This window comes from Ambystoma mexicanum, chromosome 1q (genome assembly GCF_040938575.1).
Source record: "Ambystoma mexicanum isolate Mex_15411 chromosome 1q, UKY_AmexF1_1, whole genome shotgun sequence".
NCBI lineage: Eukaryota > Metazoa > Chordata > Amphibia > Caudata > Ambystomatidae > Ambystoma > Ambystoma mexicanum.
In genome coordinates, this window is record NC_090922.1 from 319,911,874 (window position 1) to 319,939,782 (window position 27,909).

Here is a 27,909-nt window from a genome sequence, read left to right on the forward strand (position 1 = left end):
ATGCAAATTCCTCCTATGGACAGAGATGGGTTCATGCCAAGGCACGCTTTTCACGACGTGTACAGAATCATTTTGCAGCACCTGCCCCAAGCCTCCCTTACTAGCGTCAATATGCAACGCGTTAGAATAATCAATCCTCAGCATAATCAGCGCTCGAACCAGAGTGGTGAAATTAGCTTCAGAAATAGGGTTTGACTAGTCGCAGTAGTCCAAGCTGGTATTGTGTTTTATTAATGATATTCGCAATGTGGGTTCTGAGCTCAGTGAGGCTTCAAAGACAACCCCCGGGGTCTTCACCTTAGCGACTCTATGGATGACATGTTCATCAATGGTGAAGCCAGCTTGCAGAACCTCAAGTTTCTGCCGAGCCTGGGAGGAGCCAAAGAGCAACAACTCTGTCTTGGCTACGTTCAAGCACATCCCGTTACTCACCATCCAGTTTTGGATTGAATTGTAGATCAGGGAGACCCTCTCTATGTCTTTTTCGTACACTCCACTTAGCTCTATGACAAGCTGTGGGTCATCGACGTAGTTGAAAAAACACACTCCTAGCTTGTCCAATAGATTACATAACGGGTGACAGTAGATATTAAATAAGGACGGTGAGAGGCAGGCGCCCTGTGGCACACCAGATTTCAACAGATCTGGTGGGGAACAAGCATTGTACCATACGATTCTGGACATTACATTTTCTGAAAAGGATTTATTCGCGATAACAGCTTCACCAGAGCAACCACCTACATTCTTCAGCCTGGCCAGGAGCTTCTCATGGTTCACCAGGTCAAAGGATGCTGATAAATCCAATAACAACAGCAGCCCCGCCTTACTTTTGTCCATGACTTCAAGCATTTCCGCCTGCAATTTCACCAATGCACTTTCCGTACCATAAAACGCCCTGAAGCCAGTTTGCCTGAGAAATAATGCCTCTGAACTTCCAGGTGTTCTTCTAATTGTGCCATTCCCAGTTTGTCAATTATTTTCAGCAAAAAGGGCTAATTGGAAATGGGTCTAAAATTCGAATAGTCCTTGTGGTCCAGCCCTGGTTTCTTTATCGGGCGGGGGGGGGGGTCACCGAAACCATTTTCACGGAGTCCGGAACCTCACTTTCCCTGAAGGTGGCATTAGTGATAGGGACCAATACCGGTAGAAAAAGACTGCTGTTCGCCAGAATGAATTTGGACGGCAGGAGCTCACCAGCACATGTGGAAGGTCTCATTATTTTTAGAGTTTATCAACTCTTCTTCGGAAAGTGAACATGTGTTTTCCCAGTTGACCCAATTCCTCCTTAGTCTGTGACCATGCATCCTAGTCCATCTTACCCAAATTATTCATAATATGGGTATGTATCAGAAGTAATGCCCAAGACTGACCTGAAGTGGTACGGTGGTATTGAGGCTCTCGCAGGATTCCGGAGAAGCAGTAAGTGGAACAAAGCCTCAGGAAGCATTCATAGAACAGGGAAAATGTGTACCTAATGACCAAAGTATAAGGGAAAAAAAACCAAGTGTGAAAAACCCAAGTCCGTAGGATGTGCTGGTACTTGGCTGTAGTACTGAAGCCGAGACGATGATCAGCAGTGCAGGGAGTTCCACAGGACTGTATTACGCCAAAGTCGAAGACTGTTGAGAACCCTGACGAGGCAGATAACGCAGGCATGCACAACGGGTGGTGATTAGTAGTGCCAGAGGTCCCATATGACTGTTCTCCGCCGATGGGGGCAAGCAAAGGGTGATTAGAATGCCAGTCGAACAGACAGCATGGTATGTACAGCGGAATGCTGCAAAAGGTAGCAGGTAAGTGGGGACAAGAGCAAGGAAAAAGGAGAAGCACCCAGAACGAGGTTTAGGAGGCAGGAACAGGACCCAGCTTTATAAAGCTAGAGGTAACAGGGAGGAAAGAAGCTAGCGAGCGGAGACAGAAAAATAGCGTCCAAATCTAAGCAGAGCAAAACGAAGACCTTCCCCTCCGGCTGCCATTAGCACAGTTTGACGGAGAGACTCGTCCCGCAAAGCAGCGCAGCTCCAGCAGCTATTTTGGGAAAGACTGGAAAGCTGCCCATGGTTCCACAAATCGCATAAACAGAGCGTCATCTTGAGGGGTAGAAGAGTCCGTACAGATGTCTACTCCTGCAATGCTGCCAAAGAGACCAGGAATTGGGATAAGTCCCAACAGTATGGGCTGTTGCGATCTTCTCCCCAAATGCCTTTTGAATAGCTTTGCAGTCAGCGTTAGATGGAGTAGGTGGATGTGCAATTGCTTTAGGTTTTTTGGATCTCAAAGAGTTTCTTTAAGTCATTTCTCGAACTGACAATTTGACTGTCAAAGTAACTTTTCTTTTTAAGCAGAATTTCTGAGAGACACAGCTTATCCAAGGATTTCCATGTATCATTGTTTGCAAAACTCAAAACCAATAAGAAAAACAAAGTAGGAGCTTACCACAAAAACCAGGGATGAGAAACAAGCCCTGACAGACTTACAGAAGAACAAGAGGATCGTCATAAAATCGGCAGACAAGGGAGGAGGAATTGTGATCATGACTAACACTCAATATAAAAATATGGTGCAGACCATTTTGAGGGATCGTGAATGTTACTCCATCCTCCGTAAGGATCCCACGAAAGATCTCAGTCTAGAAATAACACAAGTGGTTAATTATGCTTTAGAAAGAGATTGGATATCTTCCAAGGAAGCTGATTTTCTTACCACTCCAGGGGGCAGAACCCCATGCTTTTATGCCCTACCCAAGATTCATAAAGATCCAACCAACCCGCCAGGCAGACCCATAGTCTCCGGATGTGGTTCAGTTCTGGAACCTTTGAGCAAATTTGTGGACACATTTCTACAACCACTCAGTACGCAAACCAACACGTACTTGAGAGACACCACACACACCATTACCATCTTTGAGGAATTACCTTTTGACCCAGACACCCAAATTCTTGTCACAATGGACATTAAGCCTCTTTATTCCAACATCTTGCAGGAAGCCGCGATAGAATGTATTCGAGAATGGCTCACCAGAAATCCTTTACAAGATCGGGTTCCCACGAACTTTATATTAAAACTAATGACGATAGCCCTTCAAAAAAACTTTTTCACTTTTGACAAACAGATGTACACCTCCAAATCAAGGGGACCGCGATAGAGGCAGCATTTGCCCCAAGTTTGGCCATCCTATTTATGGCCAAATATGAGGAGGAATACGTGTTCTCCACACTCAATCATTGGAAAGACCAAGTACATTACTGGCATAGGTACATCGATGTCATTTTCATCTGGACTGGAGAACTGAGTCAACTCTTATTGTTCTGGGAATGGTTACATTCTTGCAATGCAGACATACAGTTCACCATTGAACACAGTAAGTCAGTTCACCATTGAACACAGTAAGTCTAAGGTCCCCTTTTTGGATCTCACTATTCAACATCTCAATGGTAAATTAGTCTGATCTCCATCGCAAGACCACAGATGGTGTACCCATACCAGCAATCACCTGATGCGTACCAAACAGAATCTGCCCTATGGCCAATATCTACGACAAATAAGACACCTGATGAAGGCGGACGAACAACAAAGTTGAAGGACCGCCGAAACGTGGAAAGCTTGGTTGAGTACCAAGCCCCATGTAGCAAAGAATTCTTTTACCATATAAGACCCAGACACGTGGCTAATTGAAAGACCCAGAACAAAGAATCATTTTTCTTTTTGGAACTCTCACTAACTTGGGCCTCATTTTTCCAATAGAGCAATTACAAGGAAAAGATAGAGGGAGCCCTTTTCAAGACACCCACCACAGGGGGTCAAACTAGGGAACTGAATTCCAGTTTTTCCCTTCCAGAATTTACTCTTAATGCCATACTTTGAAATTTGTTTGTCAGATTGTTGAATGTTTGATGAATCATGAAGATAAATGCTTTTTCTTTGATTATGATATGTTTATTATGGAATACATTAGGGATATCTACGTTGAACACTGAGTATTTTTGCATTAATGTTTTTTTTGGATTAAATTAGTTATCTAAAAATGTTTTCTCTCTCCATATAGCTCAATTATTCTAAGATGTTTATAAGTAATTTCAATTAGCCGATTGATGCAACTGAAAGGTCACCTGGAAAGCAATAACCGAGTGATCACGCCGAAATTCTTGCTCCGTTGAGATTATTTTGATTCAGGGTGGGATATATCTTTATGTATATCATTGTTTCCCTTTGGTTCTTTTATTTCCCAAGCTTTTTCGGTTCTTTTTTTCGATTTGTCAGAGCCGCTTTGTACCACTTTTGATTATTAGTCTTAAGAGTCTTAGCTGTAATAGGCACCACGCGATCCAGTAGACCAGTTATCGCCTTATCATATTCTTATACCAAGAGATCCAGAGAGTCCAAGTCTGAGGTAGAATCCATAAACCCTGTGAGGCAATATTTGAAGTCATCTTAGCAGATCTTAATATAATTTCTGCCAATGACTTTTCTCAGGATTTTTTTTGTACGCTGTGTAAATAGGGATAATCAGATTGAACGTGACAAACAAATGGTCAGACCAAACACGAGGTCAGACATTCAAGGGGCTTAAGACCAAGTTTTTACTAGCAACACAATCTAAAACATTGCCCAATGTATGCGTAGGTTCCTTACTACAGACATCAAAACCATTTGTCTTAAAAAGTTGTTTCAGACAAGAGGCTTCCGTATCCTGAGGGTTGCCATACCATCTGTTAAAATCTCCCAGCATAATCGTAGAATTGTTAGGTTTTTTAAGGATGACAAGATATCTGAAAAATCCTCAATAAATGATGGCATGTCATTAGGGGGACGGTAAACAAGGATGATGTTCATACAATTGTTCAGGCCGGGATAATCTTGAGTAGGATCATTTTGCAGTGTTTGCAGGTGATGGGTGCTGGGTGCTTGGATCCATGATAGCTACTCCCCCTCCTTACCACCGTCTCTATTCTGTCCGAAGAAAGTGTAGCCAGATGTATATTGGGGCCACTAGAGTCCCGCAGTCAAGTTTCTGTGAGGCACATAATGTTAATCCGATGATCCACTACATCCATGGCATGCTTATCTAACGATCTAGTATTGAGTAACGACATCTTGATTGGGCTAGTATGCGCCCCATTTTGCATTTTCGTCTGCCTCTCAGGTTGCTTAACAAGATCCCCTATGGGTACCTTGGATGCATTAGCAATGTTCATGAGCAAAGGTTCAGGGACAGAAACACCTGGATAAGTATCAATACCTTCTTCAGCATTGCACATGGGAGGTGACGGTTGCTGTGTGCCAGTCCCTTCATCCATGCTCCAAGAATGGTGGCTATTCCCCCACATGGTGCCAGGGGTACAATCAGCCACAGGAGGACGATGCAGTGATAGTGCCAGCACAGGATCCGCCATCAGCGACAGATACTTCCCTACTATAACCTGCCCCCGTAACTTTTGAGCCTGGAACAACAATCCCATCTATGCCAATACAGAGTGCAACACAACACTCGGAATTTACCTTAATCACTGGAGGGACACTCCACCTCCACAAGCAGGGGTCAGCGATGGCGCCTGATAACTATTCAAATAGGCGCACAGACTACATTCCACTGGGGATTGTAGTTCGCTGCGCGGCAGCATTCACAAGGTCCAAAGCAGTTAGCAGAAAAAAACAGCGGCTATTGAGCAAGCAACGGCTAATCTGCCAAGATTAAGAATTCTAAAAGACCCAGTTTACCAAAAAGAGATAACATTTCTCAAAGCTGCTAAAATCTGCAAAATTAATAAAATCGGATCTAGGTAGGATCTAAGTCTGAATAGCGATCAACTCGTCTTAAATAAACAACTGTATAGCAACATACAGTGTGAACAACTAAAAAGTAGCATTAAGCAGAACGAGAGTGAAAGTCATATTGGAAGATTCATTGAAACCAAACATATAATTGCAGGAGATGAATGGTGGATACATTTCTTAGCAGAGGTCAATCAAGGATTGACTATTGCTTTGATGAAGTTTTTAAGTGAAGACTTCTACTAACTTAATACAGGGACTTCTTCTTTTAGAATGATGTCCTGGTTTTTATTGGACTGGTATCTAACGTTTAGTATGGTTTTTATGTGATATTTCGTAGATGATTGATGTTGTGATTATCTTTTCTTTTGTAATGATGAAGACAAAAGGTTTATAATAAACTATACGTCTTAAATAAAAAAAGTGACTAGATACAGTGGCAGAGTCACAATGTTGCGGCAAAGATTAAATGAGAGTTAGCAGCAAGACTGAAGAATGGACAGAAAAGAAATGTAAACAATATAAAAGGGAAAACAATTTAAAGATAATTTGAAAAGAGAAAGACATGTAAAGCAACATGACAAGAGGCAGAGGATTCCACAGAAGCAGCAGCAGAGTACCAGCCATAGCAACAAAGCGATAGAGGGGTTCCAGGCATGTGCATTTTTGGGTGCATGGAACAGTTAGGGTAAAAAAAAATTTTTTTAAAAAGTTCTGCCATCTTTCATGCACTCCATGAGACTGGCAAAGAATTGGGGCCAGTCTGTGATGAGAACCAAGTATTATGCTAAGCACATACAAAGGGCTAATTGACCACAAGCTGTCATCTATAGGAAAAAAAAAAGCAGAGGCAGTCCATTGGGCGATCATTGACATGGTAGGTTACAATTATGATGAGATTTGCTAACTCACAATTTGCAGCAGCAGTTTACCATGGAATGTTTAGCTGCACAATAGTAGTCTAAGCAAAGAGTACTTAGGAGTATACACATTATAAAGGCCCGTAAAGACATTCATATTAACAAACTACAGTCCATTTTTCGCATCTGATATACATTATTTCGCTAATATATATAGAAACAGGAGATCCTGTGTTGGCCTATTTTTGATTTGATTGGTACTGCTGGTGCCGTTTTTGGCTCACCTCCTTTTTGCTACCTTATAAAGCACAGACCTTTACATTTTCCCCCCCTTTACAAATGCGGGTTTGCATGGTTACAAGGATCTGTGGGAGTGTCTGACACATGACATGACAGCCTAAAGGATCTAGAGGGGACTAAATTCCAACAGGACGCAAAGTATTGCTAAGCAGTCGCATAACATGGTTGACACTCTATCCAGCCCTAGCTTTTCAGTCAACAGTGGTTAGCTTCCTGGGAATTGTAGTTTTGCTTTTCTCACAAATTAGGGCCTGCAAATCATCAAATGCAAAGTGCTACAGGGTAAAAAGCAAAGAACAGTTACGTTCCTATCACGTCCTAGTGCAGCTGTATAGTTGTTGTGAAGCAGGAGTAGAATCCATTATCAACCGCTACGTTTTTTGTTTTATTAATTCTTGTACATTATGCTTATGTCACTGGAAGTGCAGACCGATCAGTAAAAAAACTGCAGAGAAATCAGAAAAACAGGACTAGATGGACCGCTTACACGCGACATGTTAACATAAGGTGTCTGTATTATTTGCAGATCGTGATGCAGAGCACAATTAAAATGATTGTGTGCCCCTCAATTGAATAATCAAGAGGTACAACAATGCCCAAGTAAGGTGTGAGTGGTGGATTTTGGAGTGTTTTTTCTCTTGGGGTTTTTCTTTTCCATTGTGAATGTAGGGAGACAAGTGACAGAATGCACGCAAATAAGACAGGGTGGGATGCGCTAGTCACTTTAAATGGGACAACTTGTATACCTCATGTGGGTTTAAATATCACAAGGGTTTTGTAAGCTTTGACACACCCCTACAGCTTGTTGTTATTCATTATGCGACTAAGAGGTCTGGCTTTGCAAAAAATGTCGTACTTTTTTGCTTGTCAAATTTACAGCTTTCTAAACCTTTAAGTATTTCGTTTACATGTTCTTCATAAAATTAGCCAATCAATTGTTTGCGCTCTGGTGGTTGTTTAACTTTAAAACGCCTACGGCTCCGCGCCGTGTTCACCAAAGCTCACTTGAAGTGTTTTATTTAATGTACATTTGGAACTTTTCCTGTGAAAAGGGTAATTGAGATTAACTTTAACCGTCCGTTTCCCGTCCATTGCGGCCTTTAGGGCATCCTCTGACACTACTAGGGTTGTAAACTGCTGCTCAGAGAAAAACGGACAGCATTACATTTTAATTGAGAAAACGGGGGAAAGTTTTGATGCACCCCAGTCATGACGGCTGTGGTTCCAATGCACACCTTCAATGCTGTTCTTCTCCCAACGGCAGGCATGCACGGAGGAAGAGGAGTAACTAAACACTCTAGCCAAACCGAGGTCTGCTGGCACTCCAGCTGTTTTGAACTACACATACCATCAGCTTTAGCCAGCATAACCAATGGTACGGGATCATGGGAATCATAGTGCAACACATCTGCGGAGTCACAGCTTGCACGACACGGCCATGGACATACCCCTAAAAAGAGCTGTCCAGTCGTGTATACCCTTTGATTGTGCTTAATGCATTTCGTTGATGATTGGGTGAATCGTGTTTACGTTCTTTCAAGCTTCTAAGGTGCTGTAGTGCACTTTTTGGCAGCTACTTTTTCTCACAAAGCTGCGCATTCTTCCAAATGTCTCAAGTGGCAAAATACAATGTGTTTAGTTTGTGGTGATTTAAGATATATCGATGTTACATAGGTAAAAATGCATATAAAAGTACGTACACACGTACATACATACATACATGCGTTGTTCTTAAAGTATGCCTCTAAGCTCGCCTCAATGTTCCATGCTTCCCCCGTGTCCTATTCATCTCTATTCCTGCCAGCTCTTCTCCTTAATAATCTCTGCAAAGGATCACTATTCTCTCTTTCCGAGCACTTGCTGCCCAGTGATTGACGTAGACACCGACTCCCTAGAATTGAGGCTTTGGGGTGGACTACAATAAAAGTACTCACAAACTGGTCAGAACTGCGCCTCGGGAAGCCAAAAGGCATCTTTGCTGGCCGGAGCGGGCGGGTGAGGAAAGTTGAAAGCAGGCAGCTGCGGGGCAGGTCTACGGAGATGAGGGACAGAAGAGGCTGCGCACTCTGCACAGCAACCGCCTGTGCAGCTTCCGATTCAAACGGACGCTTCCTTCGCTACGGCAGCCCTACAAGCGGCGGCCTGATTGGATGGCGGCACCGGCTCCTCCTTCGGTGCTGCCTCCTGTCAGGGCCTGGCAACTCCAGGGCTGTCTGCAGCTGCAGGGCGCAGACGCGGGAGCCAAGCGTCCTGGTAGGTCATTGCCAGACATCTCGCGACCCAATGTGAGGGTTTCAGGTGACCCCTCTTCCGCTTTTCCCAGGTGAGATATGTATTTGGACGCACTTCTGCAAGCCTATGTATTTTTTTTGTATTCAAACTAGTGTGACACTCTAAATCAATTAATCACTGCATATAACGCATGTTGTGTTGTACTAATACTATGGACCATGGTGCGAGAAGTACGTGTAGTAGAACTATGCAACGCAGCTCGGAAAAGATGGGAAACTAGCCGCTGCCCCGGGTAACACTATGCAAATTCAGAGTAGGATTAAGGAAATGCCAGTTTTGAATCATCGTTATATACACCCTAAAAAGTTAACTCTTGTTCAAAAGTTGCAAAAAGCCCAACAAACTATTCCAAAGACATTTAGTCTTACAAGTCTTTTACTCTTTTATTGAACACATTGTATCATCATTTTTTGCTCTGGCTTTAAAACAATTAACGGAAAATGACATGCTTAAATGTACTAATCTGCAAACAACCCCTCCCCCACCCTTACTTTCATCCTGTAACTTCAAAGTCCAGGCTTCAGCAACATGAATGCCACCCCACTGAAATTTACATATTACAACTCCAACATGACAGTTCAACTGCCTTACTTAAAGTGCCCCCTTTAAACAGAATCCATACCATGTTCCATCTAACCATGGCCATTATTTCAAGAATAACAATGACGATTACCCCTGCTAATAGCAGGGAGTCTTAATTCTATTAAAGACAAGGAGGCGAGCATTATGCTTCATCTTCCATTTATTCCTGTCTCCAGCATTTTCAACAATATGCACATTTTTCATAATTTTCCACAATGGGAAAAACGTTTTTTTTTTTTGTTTTTACTTTTTCAACTTAAAGCTACATTTCCCTTATGTCCCAGGCTAACTGTATTCCCAAAGTCCTGGTCACACGAGCCTAGTCTTTCCTCTTCTTCAATGCTCTCAACTGCACTCCAACTTGTACTGAACTCTGAACTAGTCCAAACATGGTCTCTGTTCTTTCCACTGTGTTGTGCTGCAATTAATCCGCATTAAAATGGCGATCTTACTCTCAAACAGCTTGTGTGTCCCCATGTCCGGGCTCAACTGTTCTTCTGATCATCTCCTAATGAAAAGCTACAACAGAGCATATTAGGGAGGCGGATACACACCCTATTTTAGGAGAAAAACATATAATGAGTAGATCATTATACAATCAAGATGAACTCTCCCGTGTATCTAGGGCGGGAAAGTAATGCTGCCTCCTTGTCTTTAATAGAATCAAGACTCCCTGCGCTATTAGCTGGGTAATCGTCATTCTATGTCAAGACAGAGGCGAGCATTAAAGTTTGTCATCACTGTCTTTGCCACTGACTGTACAGGTTTGAAATGGAACATTCTAAAAGTATTGTCACTGGCCCCATCGGCCGCACGTAATATATCCTGCAACCTCGCGCCCTGTGCTGGTGCTTTTGAAGCCATTGCACCTCTAACTGAATGTGTTCCAAACGTAGCCATATCTATTCCTGCTAACTGCATCACTTTTCTCTCACCCATCTTGCTATGGTGGCTGTCGCTACTGCCTTGTGGGGTTTTCTACGCTCTATCAGCAATTGCGTCGTCCTCATCGACCTCATCTCTGCAGTCCTATGTTTGTGTTCTTTTATGCAGGCTGCTACACACCATTTCGGGTGTTCCTACAGGTAGGGGTACATTATTGTCATTGAGTCTGCCTTCGTTCTTCTTACTAGGGGGAAGGTGACTCCTTCTGGCCCGTACACTTTCCTATTTACATCTAGAACTCTGACATCTGTTACTCTCTGTGATGCTGGAAATGCATCGGAGGGACAGGGCCTCTGTATCCTTGTCCTTTACTGCTTTTTATCGTGTGTTCCATCGTGTTTTCCACGCAGGAGTTCATGTGGGACCCCTGGTGGTGCAGCTCTCTTTTGGTTTGGTGAACAGACCCATGGGATACCCTTGTGGCACCCATGAGTGGAGGTACAACCCTGTCTCCCTAGTATATGTTTTTGGGCACCTGTGCGTGGCCCACAGAGCAGGGAATGGGCTGGTGGCAGCTCCATGCTGAATTTGGCAGGTGCTCTGAGTATCCTCCATTTTGGGATACCCAGGCCCTGCCATTGGAATCCGTTGATTCCTGATAGGAACCAAGATGGCCCCCGTGGCCTCTTGCTTTCTATTGCCTGTTACCTTGTTTTCCCAAAGTGCTGGGTAGCCCTGACTCTGTTCCTTCCCTCTGACCGGCTGTTGGGTGGAAGTTCCATATATGATGTTGTTGTGAAGTCCAGGCCGGACTGGCTGGAGCCTTCCCAGTGACTGTATGTTGTGGGTACACCCTGTGGGTGGGACCTGGGTGAATGGAGTGTGTGACGAATACGCATTCTGTGTTGTGGGTGTCTAGTATCTGGTGTTTGACACAATGACTGAGACAGCCCTGCCCGAAACTGGTATGAATGCAGTGTGGAGTGTTGAATGGCTGGGTACTTGTCCCAATACACATAACCTGTTGTGAGTGTCTGGAGAGGAGTGAATGGCCTGAATGCACTATGCACCTGATTGGCTGCCTGCCTGCATGAATGCCCTTCTGACCGATTGGTTGCCTGAGTGTGACCCAGCAGAATGAATGGGAGATCAACTAGTATATCTGGGGGCCTCTCACTGCTAGAATTCGTGTTCAGAAGCTGAAGAGAAACTGGAGTTGAAACTGAAGCTTAACCTTGAAGCCCTGCTGGAAGAGAAGAATTGCTGTTGCTCTCCTTCATCAATCTGAAAGCTGCTGTCTCTCCAAGGACTGACCCTGAAAGGACCTGGTAAGGCGCCCTCTTCCCGAGCTACGAGGGACCATCGTGCACCAGCTGATCTTTGCCAAATCTCTCTGGTAGACAGACCTACGACAGGCTGCCGACCGTAGACGGGGACTGCTGCGGAATCCCAAAGAGAAGCGTCCGGACTGGTGTCCGCCATTTTCGACGACCGCCGTCACCGACCGGAGCCGTCGTGCTCCCGTTTGCCTAAGAAGTTTCGAATCCAAGGATGCTCTCGTCTGCATCGTCGCTGCCGTATCCTGCTGGAGAAGGCCTGACCGTCGGCGCACCGAGGAGTATCCACCGGTGGGTTTCCCGCCACCCAAAGACCACAGACGCCGATGACTCGACGCCCTTGCAGGGCCACAGTTCTTCAAACTCTTTGCAGTCCAGAACTATCGACACTGAGGTGCCCCGCACGCCTCTTCCTTGCAGGACATTTACGCTTCTCCGTCAACAAGCACTGCTAGGAACGAAGCTGCCACTTCACCGCCGTAGTTAACCCTGTTCTCCGTCGGACGTTCGATCCGTGACTCCTGCCTTAAAGGGAGGGCACTCAAGAAGGGCCGTTGATTCCCCGACGACGAACGCCACAATTCCAGGTACATTGGGGCTGTAGAACTATTGTAGAGGGAAATAAGACTCGTAGAACAATATATGGACTGGGCTTGTGCTATATCTTTATCTTACAGGTTGCCCAGGTGGGGGGGATCTCCACACAGAACTGTGTCTAGGTAGCGGGGCCAGTATTCTGCCAATTGTTCAACCATCTTGCTTTCCTTCCTCCCTCTATTGTTGGTTTCCTCTTTATTTGATCTGTGTGACATTCTGACCGTATGCACTTTAATGAGATCTGATAATATTTGTGGTACCACTTTAGTACTGTATATATTTACCATTGTTGATTTCTGAGCACAAAGTGAGTTATTGTGATAGTGTACATAACCTTGAATAGTAATTATATAAAGACTGTGTTCTAACCAATACAGCGTGTGGACAAGCCTTTGTGGGGGCTTGGGGACTACACTGTACTTAAGAACCAGCTTGCATCACCTCCTGAGAAGCTAGGCCTTGATTGCTCGACCATGTACCAATAATAGAGAATCTTGGCTGGGGTCCTCTGTGCCTCTCCTCTACCATAAAGCCAGCGGAAGTACAGACACCCCCTCCAGTCTTTACACTCTCCTACATGACACTAGGTACAACAGCATCGCCAATTTCCCTGACAAGTTTCAGCGACGGGTATCCGTTCTCTGGCCAGCTGGCTATTAATTGCAGAACTACTGAAACATCCCATAAAGAGTCATACTTTGGTTTTGGAGGCTTCCTAAATCGTATTCCCTTGAGTAGTCTAACTACTGCTATGTTCTCTTCTGCGGGAAATCCCTCTATGGGTATGTGACCCGCCGATATTGCAGATCTGTATACTCCAATCGTTCTGTATGCTTTCCCGTCTTGGAGCAGCTCCGCTAAAAAGTTCAGTATCTCTACTAGAGGGGCTGAAACGGGATGAAGATTTCTCCCTTTGCACCACCATGACCATCTACTCCAAGCTGCATCGTAGCTCCTTCTAGTCGATGGTGCCCATGTCTCCGCAATGAGGCTAGCAGCCTGCGTTGAAATTCCTGGGAGATTCAGCGTCTCCTGCTTTCATGCACGCCTTCAGGGGGAGTGTCCCTCTCACTCTCAAAGGAGGATACGACCCAACTGGGTCCGTGAGAAGGCTGTCTCCTGGTGGTAGTACTCTCGGGTAATCGGTCACTAGTTCCATCAAAGTTGGAAACCATACTTGCGATTTCCAGCCACTACTATCATTGTCGCTTTGTCTCTGCGAACTTTCGTTAGCGCCCTGTTCATCATAATGAATGGCGGGAAAGCGTAGTGCGTCTTCCCCGCTCCAATCTTGGATAAGTGCATCTACGCCTGCTGCCATGGGGTCTAGTCTCCAGCTGAAGTATCTGCTCTTTTGTGCGTTCAGTCTGGTCGCAAACAGATCTGTGTGGGCTGCTCCATCTGTCTAAATATGTTCTTGTCTAGCATCCAGTCGCTGGAGTCTGCTAGGTATCTGTTTCAGTCCGCTACTACATTGAGCGCACCCGGTAGATACTCTGCTACTACTGAGGTCCCTGACTCTAGGCAGAAGTGCCAGAAATTCTTGGCTAGTTCTGTTAATTATTTTTACTTGTTTCTTGATGGTCAAAAGATCCAAAGGGTAGAGGTAGTGAAATGTTTGAAAGTTGGTAAGGCAGGCGCTCTGTTACCAGTCATTAGCTTCTCCTCCAAACGCACATTTTCATGACTCCATCAATCTTCGGGGAGGCTGAGTTTGTTTCCTTTTTCAGGCGTGTCTGCATTTCTTTTTCAGGTGTGGCAAGTTAATTGACTCTGAGGATTCTGGTACTTGTATTTCTCGCACTTAATTTTACTGGCAGGTGACTGGAAACAACTCCCTCCATAGCACAAATCTTCCCCTTGATGGGGGGAGGGGGAAAGCCATGGTTGTGGCTCTCCATTGTAAGGCATGATGGCCCTTGCCTTGTCACCAATTTTTAAAAATGGAGGTAGTGAAATACCTGGGATATAACATCTACGCCTCCCCTGCCCTTTGCGCTATCTTTGCGGCAACCTCAGCCTCAAAGTGTAGCTCAGATGCTTAAGTTGAAGCATAAATTCTGCAAGTTCTCCATCTCACCATTGGTTAGATACTATGGGAAAAATAGTTCCAATAATCCTTTATGGTCTGTAGGCCAGACCGCTGCTCTGGTTTATCAACTGGTGTGTTTCTGAAGGTCAGTTATGGAAGAGGGCATTGGGTCTTCCTGCTTGCGTTCCGAGTTGGAGTCTCAGATTTGAACTTGGACTCAAATCTTTGGGATGTATGGCAAATTGGAAGCTAATATCATTATACAGGGAGATTATTATCGGAAAGAAATCCACTCTGTACGGGGATATAAAACATCATATGGTGCAATCGAGATCGGTCATCTTGGGGGAATTGGAAAATATAGAGAGGCTTTAACCAAAATCGATCTGGATGTAGACACCCTGATAGCCAATCCACTCAAGGTTAAGAAGGAGTTGGAATCCACTGACTACATAGAGACAGTCGAGAAAGTCAGAAGGACCACTCCCAGTAATCAATTTCTCCTGGGTGAGAATAAGCTTGGTTGTCTTTCGAACTACCTAAAGAAATTTCCAGACAGAGGGCTAAGAAATAATTTTCTAAGAATTAGATTAAACAAGGTACACTGTGGAGAAGTGTTGGCGAGATGGAATCAGGGAGACAGGGCCAAACAATTATGCAAAATTTGTGTTATCACAGAGTACCAATCATTAAGGCACTTGCTGAGTGAATGTGAAGGCACGTGGAACACACAACTTGCATTGTTTGGGAGATTTGTGCGATATGAAGAAGAGCTTCTTGCAGAGTATTTCTGGGATAGGTTGGTGTCGGCCGGCCATAGTGCTGTGTTGACATCAGCGGTGGTTCGCGTTCTTAAACTCTGTGAAATAATTGAATTAAATAATTTAATGAAATTTAAAGATGGCAGGAAAACAATAGGGTTAGAATCAGAATATCATCTAGTGCAAATTTGCTATGTTGTGTTTAGGTGATTTTTATTTGTTTTTTAATTGTTGGTTTTGTTTTCTGTGCTTTTTATTTACAGTGTCAATAGTAAATGTATTAGGAAACCAACTTTACTCGAGACTGTATTTTTGTAGATTTTGTAAAGGCTTGTTGCTTAGCCATAAACAAATAAAAATAATAATGATTTGGACTTTGTCCCTCCTAAATGATTGATGTATCTGACTGCTGATATGTTGTTAATCTTCAGCAGAATACACAAATCCACTCTGTCTTTCATAAATGCCTTGATTGCAAAGGACCTGGCTAATAGTTCTAGACAGTTGATATGCAATTTGAGTTCCTCTGTACTCTATTTGCCTCCTGTCTCTAGCTCTCTGCAGCAAGCTCCCCAGCCTGCTCTGCTGGCATCCGATTGGGCCGATCACCGAGCATGGCTTTCCCGTTCCAGGCATCCATATTCTGTTTGCCACCATTCTAGTTCCGCCTTGGACTCTACACCTAGCGGTACTAGTTGGTGGTATCGAAGACCCTGTTGTAAGTGCTTTATCTTCAATCGTTGGAGGGCCTGATAATGTAGGCGCCCAGGGAATATCGCTTGGATCGATGCTGCATGTAGTCCAACTACTCTCACTATCGTCCGCAGGGAGATTACGATTTTGCCCAGGCAATTTCTTATTTCTCTTTAAGTCCATTATTTTCTTGGCAGGCAGTTCTAGCGTAGCCGTCCTGGTCTATCCTCCTCGTTGGAATCACTTCTGATTTCTCCCAATTCACTAGGAATCCTAGAGACAACAGGAGGTATGTTACCCAGTTGTCTGGTATCACAGTGTTTCTCTGCTGTTCGCCATCAGCAGGATGTCGTCTAGGTATATTATCATCCTTATCCCTTTTCTCTCTGATTTCCGCGGCTATCGGCCTCTTGAGTTTCGTGAATGCCCATGGTGCTGAGGCTAGCCCAATCGGCGCCGTCACAAACTGCCAAAATTGCCCGTCCCAGTCGAACACTAGAAAAGGGCGATCTCCCTCTTGGAATGGAATAGTGAGGTATGCGTCCTTCAGGTCCACTCTCAAGAGCCAATCGCCATGCCTGAGGGTATCTCTGAGCTGATGGATTCCTTCCATCTTGAAGTGGTGGTAAACTACCCAACTGTTCATCTCTCGCAAATTTATTACGGGCTTTACTTTGTCCTTCCTGTGCACCAGGAACATGTTGCTTATAAACTTTGGGGTTATAGTTGAGGGCTCTATCGCTCTTTTGCGTGCAAGGTTCTGCAGTTCTGTGTGTGAGGTCTCCATCTCCAGCTGTGCTGAGTGCAAGGGACGAGGGGGTGGTGGGATTGTGTGGGTACTTGTGTAAATTCTAGCTGCAGCCCTCTGGCGGTCTACAATACCCAGGCGTCACAGGAAAGCGCACGCCAGTTCTCCCAAAATGTTAATGTCCCCCCCCCCCTCCCACTAGCGGGTACGTGTGTTTTCTCACCTGCAGGGAAGTTCTGTCCTCTTCCCTGTCCTCTGCCTCGCCTTCCTCTCTGGAAACGGCCTCTTGAGGGAAAGAAGACGTCCTGCTGCCTGTTTTCCCAATAGTGGCCTCTGTTGTTCTGAGGCCTTCTTGTTGCTTGGTAGCGACCAGTTGCTTAGCCTCGGTACCGACCGCTCCCAGCAAAAACTTTACCGGGGAATATTTTCTTTATTGAGGCTTGAGCCTTTTCCAGGGCGGTGTAGGTTCCGACAAACCTCCCCATTTCCTTCCCAAAGGTTTCTCCAAATAGTAGTCCTTGGGCTGCTTCGCCTGCCTCGTAGGACACCAGATCGAATCGCTTGGGGTCTATTTTGAAGCGTAGTCCTTTTCTGCGTTCAGATGAAATGGCGCAATTAGCGTTACCCAGGAGGTATACTGCCCTTTGGGCCCAGTTGGCGAGTAACTCCAGGTCCACTTCTTCCCCTGTATCTCTTGCTCGTTTGGCCAGGTCCATGATCTTCGCGAGTGGTCCAGCTAAATCGTGCACCTTTTCTTTGCAATTTCACCAGGATCTGTCAATCCCTTTTCTGGGATCTCTGGTGGTCTTTGAAACAAAGGCCAACATTTTCGGATCTAGCTCCAGTGCTTCCTGTACCTTTCCTGGTAGTTCAGGCATTCTGCCCGCATCCTCTGTCTTGCCCCTTTCTCGAGGGCTTTACGTAGCCTGTGGGTCATGTATTTAGAAACCCTTGGTGATGGCAACCATTCCGAGGACTTCAGATTTCGGATGTCCTCTGGCTCGAACATATCCGATATTCCTTCTTCGTCCTCCCTGTTGTTTCCTCAACTTTTTCTTAGGTGGAAGCTGCACCTACTCTTCCCCCTCCTCCTTATTGTTTTCCTTTTGGGAGGATCGCGGGGACCCTGTGGGCTCCTCTTCAGAGAATTGTTCTGCATTGCCCATATTATCTTCATTGGGTAGGGGGTCTTGAGGCTCGGCACACCCGATTTCTGTATGAAAGCGTCTCGCAATCTTATGAATGCGTCGGTAACCTTGGGGGCCTTCAGATCTGCCCAGTCTGTATGGCCCGTGGGGTCAGAAGAGTTCTTTCTCTTCCGGGCCTTCTTACACCCCTGTGGGTCCTCTAGTGTGACCCTTGTGGACGTGCTTTCTTTATGTAAGGTGCCTGTCTCTTTCTGGCTCAGGTATGTCTCAATTGTTTCCAGTCTTTCTTCGAGGGGTTTTACCCCTTGAGCCACTGCCTCTATCAGTGAGTCCCCCAGCACTTCCTTGAAGCTATAGGCCAGATCCTCAGAATAGGCTGCCTCTTGTTCCTCCTCGCTCCATTCAAATTCTGCCATTTTTCTCTGTGCTGTAATGTGCCTTGCAGTACCCTTCCAGGTGTAGTGGCACGTCACTGGCTCACTGTGATGTAATATAGGGCTTTACCTTATGACCTGCTGGACAGGCTTCTGTGTAATGCCTTCTGTGTTCACCCTTAACCAGCCTGCGATTAGCTGTGCAATTAGAGCGTTATTGTCTTGTATCTATGAGCCTTGGTCTTTATTGCTCTCCTGGCATAGATGTTCATTGCCTTTGGCACGCGCAATTTGAATACACGTTCTGACATTCTAAAATAACAGTATTTAGATGGACATAAGCTTATGTGCTACTCAGCTTAGAAAGAAAGCCACTTATCTGCACGGAGAGCAGGAAAAGAAGAAGCAGAGAACAGGAAGAGCAAGGACTAGGCTCATGTGACCAGGACTTTGGGACTACAGTTAGCCTGGGACATAAGGGAAATGTAGTTTTATGTTGAAAGTTAAAAAGAAAAATGTTTCCCATGTGGGAAATTGTGAAAAATGTGTTTATTGGTGAAAATGCTGGAGACGAGAATAAATGGAAGATGAAGCATAATGCTTGCCTTCTTCTTGACGTAGAATAATAATACAAGAGGCAAAAAGAAGTTGCAAGTTACTAACCAGCCATAAAAGTCACTTATTTAAGCACACCATTTCTTACTCACCAAGAGTCAAATATCACTAGCCAATGGCTAGTGCACATTTTGCATCCTGATCACATTTTTTATCTAGTGCTTCATGATGTATACTTCACTCACCTAAGTGGTTATATGTGAAAGTGTCATGTGAAAACGTAGCCAGCAAAAAGTCGTTTTAAAAAATGTAGTCATTCAATACAATGAATGCAAAGTGTGAAAATGTTGCCAGTAATAAGGTCGTCAAAAAAGCTATTTTTAAATGCACAAAAGTACAAGGCTGTAGCCCTAACAATGACCCTAACCTTTAATAAAACCTGTACAATCACACTTACTCCGTTCCTATACCTTCCCCTAACTCTAATTACCACTCTGAGCTCTTACAGAACACTAACCCTTTAGCACGCTAAAGCATATTATGTGCATGTTACTCAATACAAAATCCATGAAAAGTGAACCTAACTCCAACCTCGTTACCAGCTCACCACAAATTACATAGCCCTTGCTCTAACCCGGGCCCTTGCTCTAATCCTAACCTTATTTCCCTTGCTGCAACTCTAACACTTAACCTAATGCATACTCTAACCCAACCCCTAGGTTTATCCTAACCCCTATCCTACGTCAACATCACCAGCCCTCCCCAACTTCCCTATCCCATTCTTTAACACTTATCCAAAGCATTACTCTATTAGCCCTAACCTTCCCATAACTCCTACCCTAACACTTAATCTACCCTAACGACTAACCAAACCCATCACCGGCCCTGCAGTAATCACCCTGACCCTAACTCTCACCCTACTTCTAACCAAAATCTTTACTCTAACCCTAACCCCTATTCTTACCCTACCCCTATCCTAACCTTAAACCAGGCAATCACAAACCCATAAACCATCCTTAACCCTAAAAATGACTCTAACAGCACATTTGTGGCTACTTTTCAGCTGCATTTTTGACTACTTTTTGCTTGGTGCCATTTTCACTGCAGAGGTATTTTCATCACATTTTCACTGACTACATTTCTTCTGGTAACATTTTCACTGGATACCATCCAAGTGCTGTTATAAGTGTTAGTATCCAAATTAATGATAATGTTATATAAGGTCAAGTGATCTTGTATAGAGCTTCTATGAAAATGATAGTGGTCTTGTGTTGTGTGGCTTTACTAAAACAAGAGTGGCTGGATATGAGTGTGAGCCAGGTACTAAACATGTAGTGTTCAGTGTGGAGTGAAAGTACCAGTGTCTTTAGTTCTGGTATGATTCCATCTGGGTTGTGGCATTGGTTCCATGTGAATATGCCGCCTGAATAATGTCGTTGGGAAGGCGAATTTGTTTTCCTGACCCCTAAAATACTTACTCCAAAATATTCTAGCAAGGTTGTCATTTTAGGATTATAAACTTCAGTCCTAGAATATTTGGGAAACGTGTTTGATTTTACTGAGGGTGCATATTTGGGGGAAATGTCTCCCCAGGCGGCATTTTCCGTGACGAGATGTTTACTGGATAGATTAGCATTGGCACTTGAGTATGTGTTCTCTCCAGAAGGAAAAACCGTTGATCTACTAGATGACAAGAGTAGGACACTGTTATAGCACCTGGCATAGCACTGTATGTCAGGGTGCAAAATGTCAAGCTACTTTATTATTTTATTAGCGTGATTTGGTTTATCAAAACCTTTTACAGCAAAACAATCGGTAAGAGGTTATTACATCACCAGACTTTCTTTTGCAGTGTTTTTTGACGAAAACTTTCAGCTGAAAAATGCATAAAAAAAATAGGGAGTGGGTGGGTAAGGGCATATAAGGGGTAGGCGTGTGGTGTGTGAGGTATAGGGACTACAAAATAGGGAAGGGGGCTTGAGTGGGACCCCCCAAATATAAAAAATTATCCTGATTTACCAGCCACACACATAAGTCACTAGCCCGCATTTTTGAATAAAGAGCAGTGCATGATGAGAAAAGAAATTCTATGTCAAGACGGAGGCGAGCATTATGCTTCATCTTCCAAAATTTCTGTCTCCAGCAGTTTCAACAATGATATATATATATATATATATATATATATTTTTTTTTTTTAGTTTTTCCAACAAAAACTACATTTCCCTTTTTTCCCAGGCCCACTGTAGTCCCAATGTCCTGGTCACATGCTCTTAGCCCTTCCTCTTATTTTCCTGCTCTCCATGCAGATAAGTAGCATTTAATATTAGCTGCACAAAATGTGCATTAGTTAGTTTCAATAGTTTAATACGTGATTGGAAGTATAGTTAACGCGCGCAACAGGCAGCGAGCAGCTGTAGTGAAGATCGATTTAATTAGGACCGCGCGTAATATACAAATGTTTCTCACATAATACTGATTTAGTTCGGGAGACGGCGGCTCTGCATTCACGGCACTCCGGGGGCTTGCCGGTCTCCTCACACGCTCATAAAAGTGACTCCCTCCCTTGGGGAGGAGGAGTTAGGCTTACGTGGCCAGCACGAGCCGCTGTAGAGAGCCCCACCTTTGGAGGGGCGGAGTTAGGCTCTAGCGAGCCTTACCACACGCGTGAAAAGTGCAAGTCTGTTGGAGCGATCATTGGAGCGCGAGAAGCCCCAACCCTTGGAAAGGAGGGGCTCCTACACAGTGCATCATTCGGACATCATTTCTATACGCGCTGGCCCCGGGAACCTTGTAGAGTTATCACATAGATAAAAGGAACACTTGTAAAGGAACATCTATACCTGCGGAGCGGATTTAACACAACAGAGCCCTGAATAGAAGAGAATTGAGCTCTGAAATTACACAGCCAAGTACTAGCTACCTAATAGTGGACTGAGAGTCCCACAGAAGCCTGCACTGCAGGACAAAAGGTGCATGCTCTCAGAACAATCGGTGGGTCAGTGGACGTGCCACTACACCAGATCTGGTATTTCAAGGCACTTACAGCACAGAAAAGATGGCTGAGTTTGAGTGGAGCGTGGAGGAGCAAAAGGCAGCCTACTCTGAGGATCTGGCCTATAGCTTCAAGGAAGTGCTGGGGGACTCACCGATAAAGGCAGTGGCTCAAGGGGTTAGACCCCTACAAGAGAGACTACTGTCCAATGAAACATATCTGAGCCAGAAGGAGACAATCACTATACCCAAAGAAAGCACACCCACAAGCGTCACGCCAGAGGACCCACAGGGGTGTAAGAAGGCCAGGAAGAGAAAAAACTCTTCAGACACCCCTGGGTCAACCTGAACTGACAGCCCCTGAGGCTACGAACGCATTCATACGTTTGCGGGACGCATTCATACAGAAGTCGGGAGTGTCGAGCCTCGCAACCCCCCTACCCAGAGGAAGATAATATGGGCAGAGAGGAGCAGGACTCCGAAGAGGAGCCCGTAGGATCCCCACATCTCTCACAAGACAAGACCAATGAAGGGGAAGACGACGAGGAGGAGGTACAGCCACCGCCTAAGAAAAGGTTGAGGAAGCTCAACAATACGGAGGACGAAGAGGGTATCTCGGACATGTTCGAGCCAGAGGACATCCAAAACCCGAAATCTTCGGAATGGCTGCCATCGCCTAGGGTCACTAACAAATGACCCACAGATTACGTAAAGCCTTAGAGGAAGAGGCAAGACAAAGAATGCGGGCAGAATGCCCCAAACCTGAACTACCAGGCAAGGTAGCAGAAGCACTGGAACTCGATCCGAAGATGCTGGCCTTCATCTCGAAGACCACTAGGGATTCCAGAAAAGGGATAAACAGATCCTGGAGAAGTTGCTAGGAAAAAGTGCTTGACCTAGCGGGGCCACTCGCAAAGATCATGGCAAGAGATACGGGGGAAGAAGTGGACCCAGAGGTCCTCGCAAACTGGCCACAAAGAGCTTTATGCCTCCTGGGCAACACTAACTGCGCCATTTCATCTGAGCGCAGAAGAGGACTGCTCCTTAAAATAGACCCCCAAGTTAGGCGATCTAGCCTCTTACGAAGTCTGCGAAGCAGCCCAAGGATTGCTATTTGGGGAAACCTTCAGGAAGGAAATGGGGAGGTTCGTGGGAACCTACACCTCTTTAGAGAAGGCCCAAGCCTCAGTATAGAAATTATTTCCCGGAAGAGTTTTTGCCAGGTCCGGTCGGTACCAAGGCTGAGCAACCAGTCGCTACCAAGCCACAAGACGGCCTCAGAAAAACAGGGCCCAATATTGGGAAAACAGGCTGCAAGACGTCTTCTTTAATCCAAGAGGATGATCCTGAGAGAAAGGAGAAGCAGAGGACAGGGAAGAGAACAGAACTTCCCCACAGGTGAGAAACCTCTCATATCCGCCAGTAGTAGGGAAAACATTGAAATGTTGGTAGAACTGGCCTGCGCTTTCCAGCAACGCCTGGGTATTGCAAACAGTGAGAGGGCTGCAGCTAGAGTTTGTACAGATATCCAGACAGTCACAACCCCCTTGTCCTTTTGTTATGAATCACAAGTACTATACAGAAAGAACATTCCTGTCTGGATTACAGGCACATTTGGAAGCCACCTACCTGAATCTGACGCAGCAGTGGGTGAAGGATCAACAGGTCTACTCTCCCACAGGTTGATCTTGTGGGAGAGTAGTGGGTTCAGCTTAACAGGAGATGTCCTTTGTGTCTAGATGTGCCGCCATGATTTCTTGCTGTGTCTGTAGTTATAATTATCAGGAGTATACACTCGGACAATTTCTCTACCTTGCGCTAGTGAAATGAGCCTTACCCATGCAGATGGTAGTGATGATGACAAAATGGCAGAAGCTGATCTTCTTGTGGAGATCTGCCACGTAACTGAGGCTGTGAAGTTCGGAGTAGACCGCGGCAAGGCTTCTGAGTAGCTGCAGTGTGAGTCGCGGCATTCGCTGACTTCCTGGTCTGCAGAACGTGAAGTCTGTTGCCCAGGAAACTGAACGGCGTCCGCTTCGGTTTGTGGGCAGTGGTCCAATGTGGAGTGTAAAGTGTAGGTTTGCATGTCAAGTAAGACTGGATCGCTCGTGGGCGCTGGTGGGCGGCACAGTAAGGGGATGATTTACAGGGAGCGTAGCAACGGGCTGTTGTGCTGGCTTCACCAAATGAAAACTGTGCAAAGGCAATGGGTACGGAGCCAGACAAGCTGAGGCAGTGTAGGAGGCTGTAACACTGTACCGGTTCCAATGCGCCATCTTTGAGGAGGCTACAGTGACCAAGCCAATCTGCCTCCATTGGTGCCATACAGACCACCTGCGACCACAAGCCATAACAGTATGGCCCATCCGAAGGGCAGACGACCCGGGCTTACCATGATACGGAATATGGAAGCGGCGGATCAAACGAGGAGCATGGACTGCCGAAGCGGGTTCCCAAGAACGATCAGCTGGGGTATACTCGTTCCAGTGGACCTGTAGAGCGCCCCGACGATAACAGGAATCACAGATGCCCAAACCCTCATATTCGGGACCGGAGGAAGTAGCCACAGCAGGTGGCTTGGCCAGGAACCCCCTGGCAAAGCGATCAGAGACATCCTTCTTGAGTTGGGATTCATAAAAGACGGGATGCAGTCTTGACAATGAGGGGGGGAAGCTGTAATCGAAAGGCGGCCTTGCCCCGCAAAGCTACGAAATGAAACGACCCAAAATAACGCGGGAACTGCTTGGAAAGGACAAGATGCCGGGGCAGAAACCGGGAGGCCAACCAGACCTTATCACCAACAGAAATTACTGGAGCCGGGGTCCGATGGCAGTTGGCAAAACGTACAGCACGATCCTGTGGTGTGCACAAGGTGACTCCAGCCGAACAGTGCCCCTGCTGTATGACTGGGATCAGTCCATCAATATCAGGGAAGGACGTAGCAGACGGGGTAGCAGTAGGAAAGCAGATAGGATGAAACCCTGTTGAACAGTAAAAAGGACTCCTACCGATGGATGCATGAGAAGCATTATTATATGCAAGTCCGCCCAGTTGTCCTGGGCTGCCGAAATATAACATCTGAGGAATACTTCCAAGGTCTGATTCAGTTTGTGGATGAAACCCGGAGCTCAGAGCCCGGTCACTGTGCAGAATAGAACAGATTTGTTTCCAATACCTGGAGGGTGTATTGAGATCCCCTTTCAGAGATGATAAATTTAAGAAGGCCGTGCAGTGAAAAGATGCGCTCAACAAACGCCCGCGCCATACGTGAGGCAGATGGAACCCCAGGCAAGGGCACAAAATGAGCCATCTTTGTGAAAGAATCAGTGGTCACCATTATGGCTTTGTAACCCAGAGAGAGGGGTTAGTCCACAATAAAATCAGTAGAAATAATCTGCCAAGGCCTATCCGGTACAGGCATCCTTGTCAAATTCCTAGAGGGGCAGATCGTGGGTGTTTGGACTGTAAACCCACTGTGCAAGAGGCAACATAATCCTGTACATCAGACCGCAGTGTGGGCCACCAGAAATGTCTCTGAATGAGTTTGACTGTGTTTTGGGTACCCCGGTGGCCAGCCACTGTGGAATCATGACACATGCCAAGCACTGCTTTCTGCAGGGCTGCGGTAGGAATAACCAGTAGAATGCGTTTAAAGTAATGACCCCCTTGCTTTGTTAGCTGATAACGTGCGAGGAGAAGAGGATAGTCTCTTTCGAAAGGTAATACAATCTTGTCGGACTCTTTAAAGAAATGCAGTGACCGCATGGATAAACACTGCCTTTGGGAATATCAGTTCAGGGTGAGAAAGGGAGGAGTGAATGTTTTTTTTTTCGGGACATTTCGTCGGCTCGTAAATGGACATGACCAGCAAGTGAATACAATATTGAAGGGCGAAAAGAAATGGGCCCATTGTGCCGGTCTACTGTTTCTTGTCTGAGCGTATTGTAGAGCTCAGATTATGGTGCTCTGTGCATACTTTCGTTTGACTGGTGTGAGGGGTCTAATGGCCGCTGGTCCCGTCTTGGGGCCTATCAACCAGTGGCGCAATTGAAAGTATTGCATTCTATCGGTTTCCTCTGGCCCCAGTTCCCTCTTAAATTGTGGGAATTATTTTATGTCTTGTCCCTGGAACATATCCCTAATCTTGGTGTATCCTGCGTCTTTCCACTTCCTGAAAGCCCCAGAGGGAATGCCCGGGGTGAATTGGGGATTACTAAAGATCGGAGTGCATGGGGAGGGGACAGTGGTGAAGCACTTGCCTCGAGCTAACCAGTCCCATCGTTGCTCCACTAAGGTTGTAATATTTGATATGTGCATGTTGGGTGGACAATTTTCTTTATGTAGCCTGAGGACTTACCCCAGTGGGGCACCCACTACCGCCTGGTCCATCTGGCGCCAAATTTTCCCAGAGTCTGAGGAGAGCCAGTCTTTTATCACTCTAATTTGAGCGACCCTTTAACATAAGCAGAGGTCCGGCAAGCCTAGCCCTCCTCTTTTAGTCGGCGTCTGAAGGAGTTTCAACGCTACCGTGGCGGGCCTCCGTTTCCATATGTATGTACCTATTAGTTTGTATATTGCGCAGAAGAACGATTCCGACACTGCAATTGGAAGGGCCTGCAAGAGATATAATAGTTTGGGGAGGATCGTCATTTTGATGGCATTGATTCTGCCGAGCCAGGAGGTGGAAAGAGGGCCCCAGGTATTGAGTTGTTTCCGGAGTAGCTTGATCTGTGGGGGGTAGTTGGCCCCATAGAGGCCCCCGAGCAAAGGAGTCTGGTGTATTCCCAAAACTTTAATGCTTCAGTGCACCCATCTGAATTGGGATGATTGTTGTGCTTGAGCTAATTTTTTAGCCCTCAGGGTCAGGTTTAGGATCTCGGATTTGGCCAGATTCACTTTTAGCCCTGCCACCTGAATCTCTGAATGACTTTGATCACTGCTGGAAGGGATGTCGCTGGCTCTCCCAGGGTGAGGAGCATGTCGTCATCATAGGGCGTTACCTTATATTCTGCCCTCCTGAATGGTATGCCCCTGATGTCCCTGTTCATGCAGGTTGTAGCCAGAAATTGTTCTAAATAAATGGAGAATAGCAGGGGCGACAGGGGGCAACCCTGTTTGGTGCGTTTTATCCGGGACAATAATTCCCCATTTATTAGGATGCAAGCTGTTGGGGTGGCATAATTAGCTTTGACCATGGCCATATATTTCAGTCCCATGCCCATTTTCCTCATTGTGTTGAACAGGAAGGACCACCACCCTGTCAAATGCTTTTTCAGCATCTAGGGAGAGGAGGTTTGTCACTGATTGGTCGAGGTGTATTAATTGTGGGAGCAGGCCCTCTAGCCTGCTTGCCAGTATTCTGGTGAATATGTTGGCATCTATGTTGATCAATGCAATGGGTCTGTAAGAGCCACATTGCGTGAGATCTTTGTCTGGCTTGGGGAAGAGTAGGATTTTTTCCTACTCCATCGTTGGAGTGGTGCTTCCTGTCAAGGCAAAGGTGTTGTATAGTGCTGCTTATTTGGGGGCCAGGATGTGCTGATAGGCTTCATAGAACCCTGGGGTATACCCGTCCGTTCCGGGGGCTTTACCCAAGGGGAGGTGCTTTATTGCTTGAAGCACCTCTTCTTGGGTGATATCTTTCTCCATTGCATTGCTTTCAGCTCCAGATAACTTGGGTAGCATGATTAATCTAAGCAAGTCCTGTTGGGCCTCCTCATCGGGGTTGTCTGAACTATAGAGGTTCTCAAAGAAGCCCTCAAATTGGGCCGCGATGTCTGGTGTTGACTGTACTTTCTCCCCTTGGGGGCGGATAGGGGTGGGGGAGCAGTAACTCCCTTGATTGTTTGGACGGCAGTCTTTTGCTTAAGTTGCCTTGCCATCAATCCGTTTTGTTAGCATGGATATAATATTTATGCTTAAGGGCTAATAATCCCCATTCTGCCTTTTTTGTTTGGAGCAAATTCAATTGCCCCATGATGT

At 45.7% G+C, this 27,909-nt stretch overlaps 2 protein-coding genes across 6 annotated transcripts in view; one reads left to right on the forward strand and one right to left on the reverse strand.

Annotated features, from left to right (window-relative positions):
* The window catches only part of CEP89 (centrosomal protein 89), a 1,655,177-nt gene extending 1,646,149 nt beyond the window's left edge, over positions 1 to 9,028 (reverse strand). For both annotated transcript variants that reach the window (XM_069639099.1, XM_069639094.1), the window contains exon 1: positions 8,867 to 9,028. In XM_069639099.1, the coding sequence (XP_069495200.1) occupies positions 8,867 to 8,905 (39 nt within the window). In that variant the 5' untranslated portion in view covers positions 8,906 to 9,028. The remainder of the gene's footprint in view (positions 1 to 8,866) is intronic.
* Positions 9,029 to 9,119: 91 nt separating this feature from the next.
* FAAP24 (FA core complex associated protein 24) overlaps positions 9,120 to 27,909 on the forward strand; it is a 264,124-nt gene continuing 245,334 nt past the window's right edge. Inside the window, exon 1 of one of the 4 annotated variants that reach the window (XM_069639129.1) lies at positions 9,120 to 9,255. The gene's annotated coding sequence lies outside the window, so the exon portion shown is untranslated. The remainder of the gene's footprint in view (positions 9,256 to 27,909) is intronic. The other 3 variants (XM_069639140.1, XM_069639135.1, XM_069639146.1) reach the window with 3 other exon arrangements.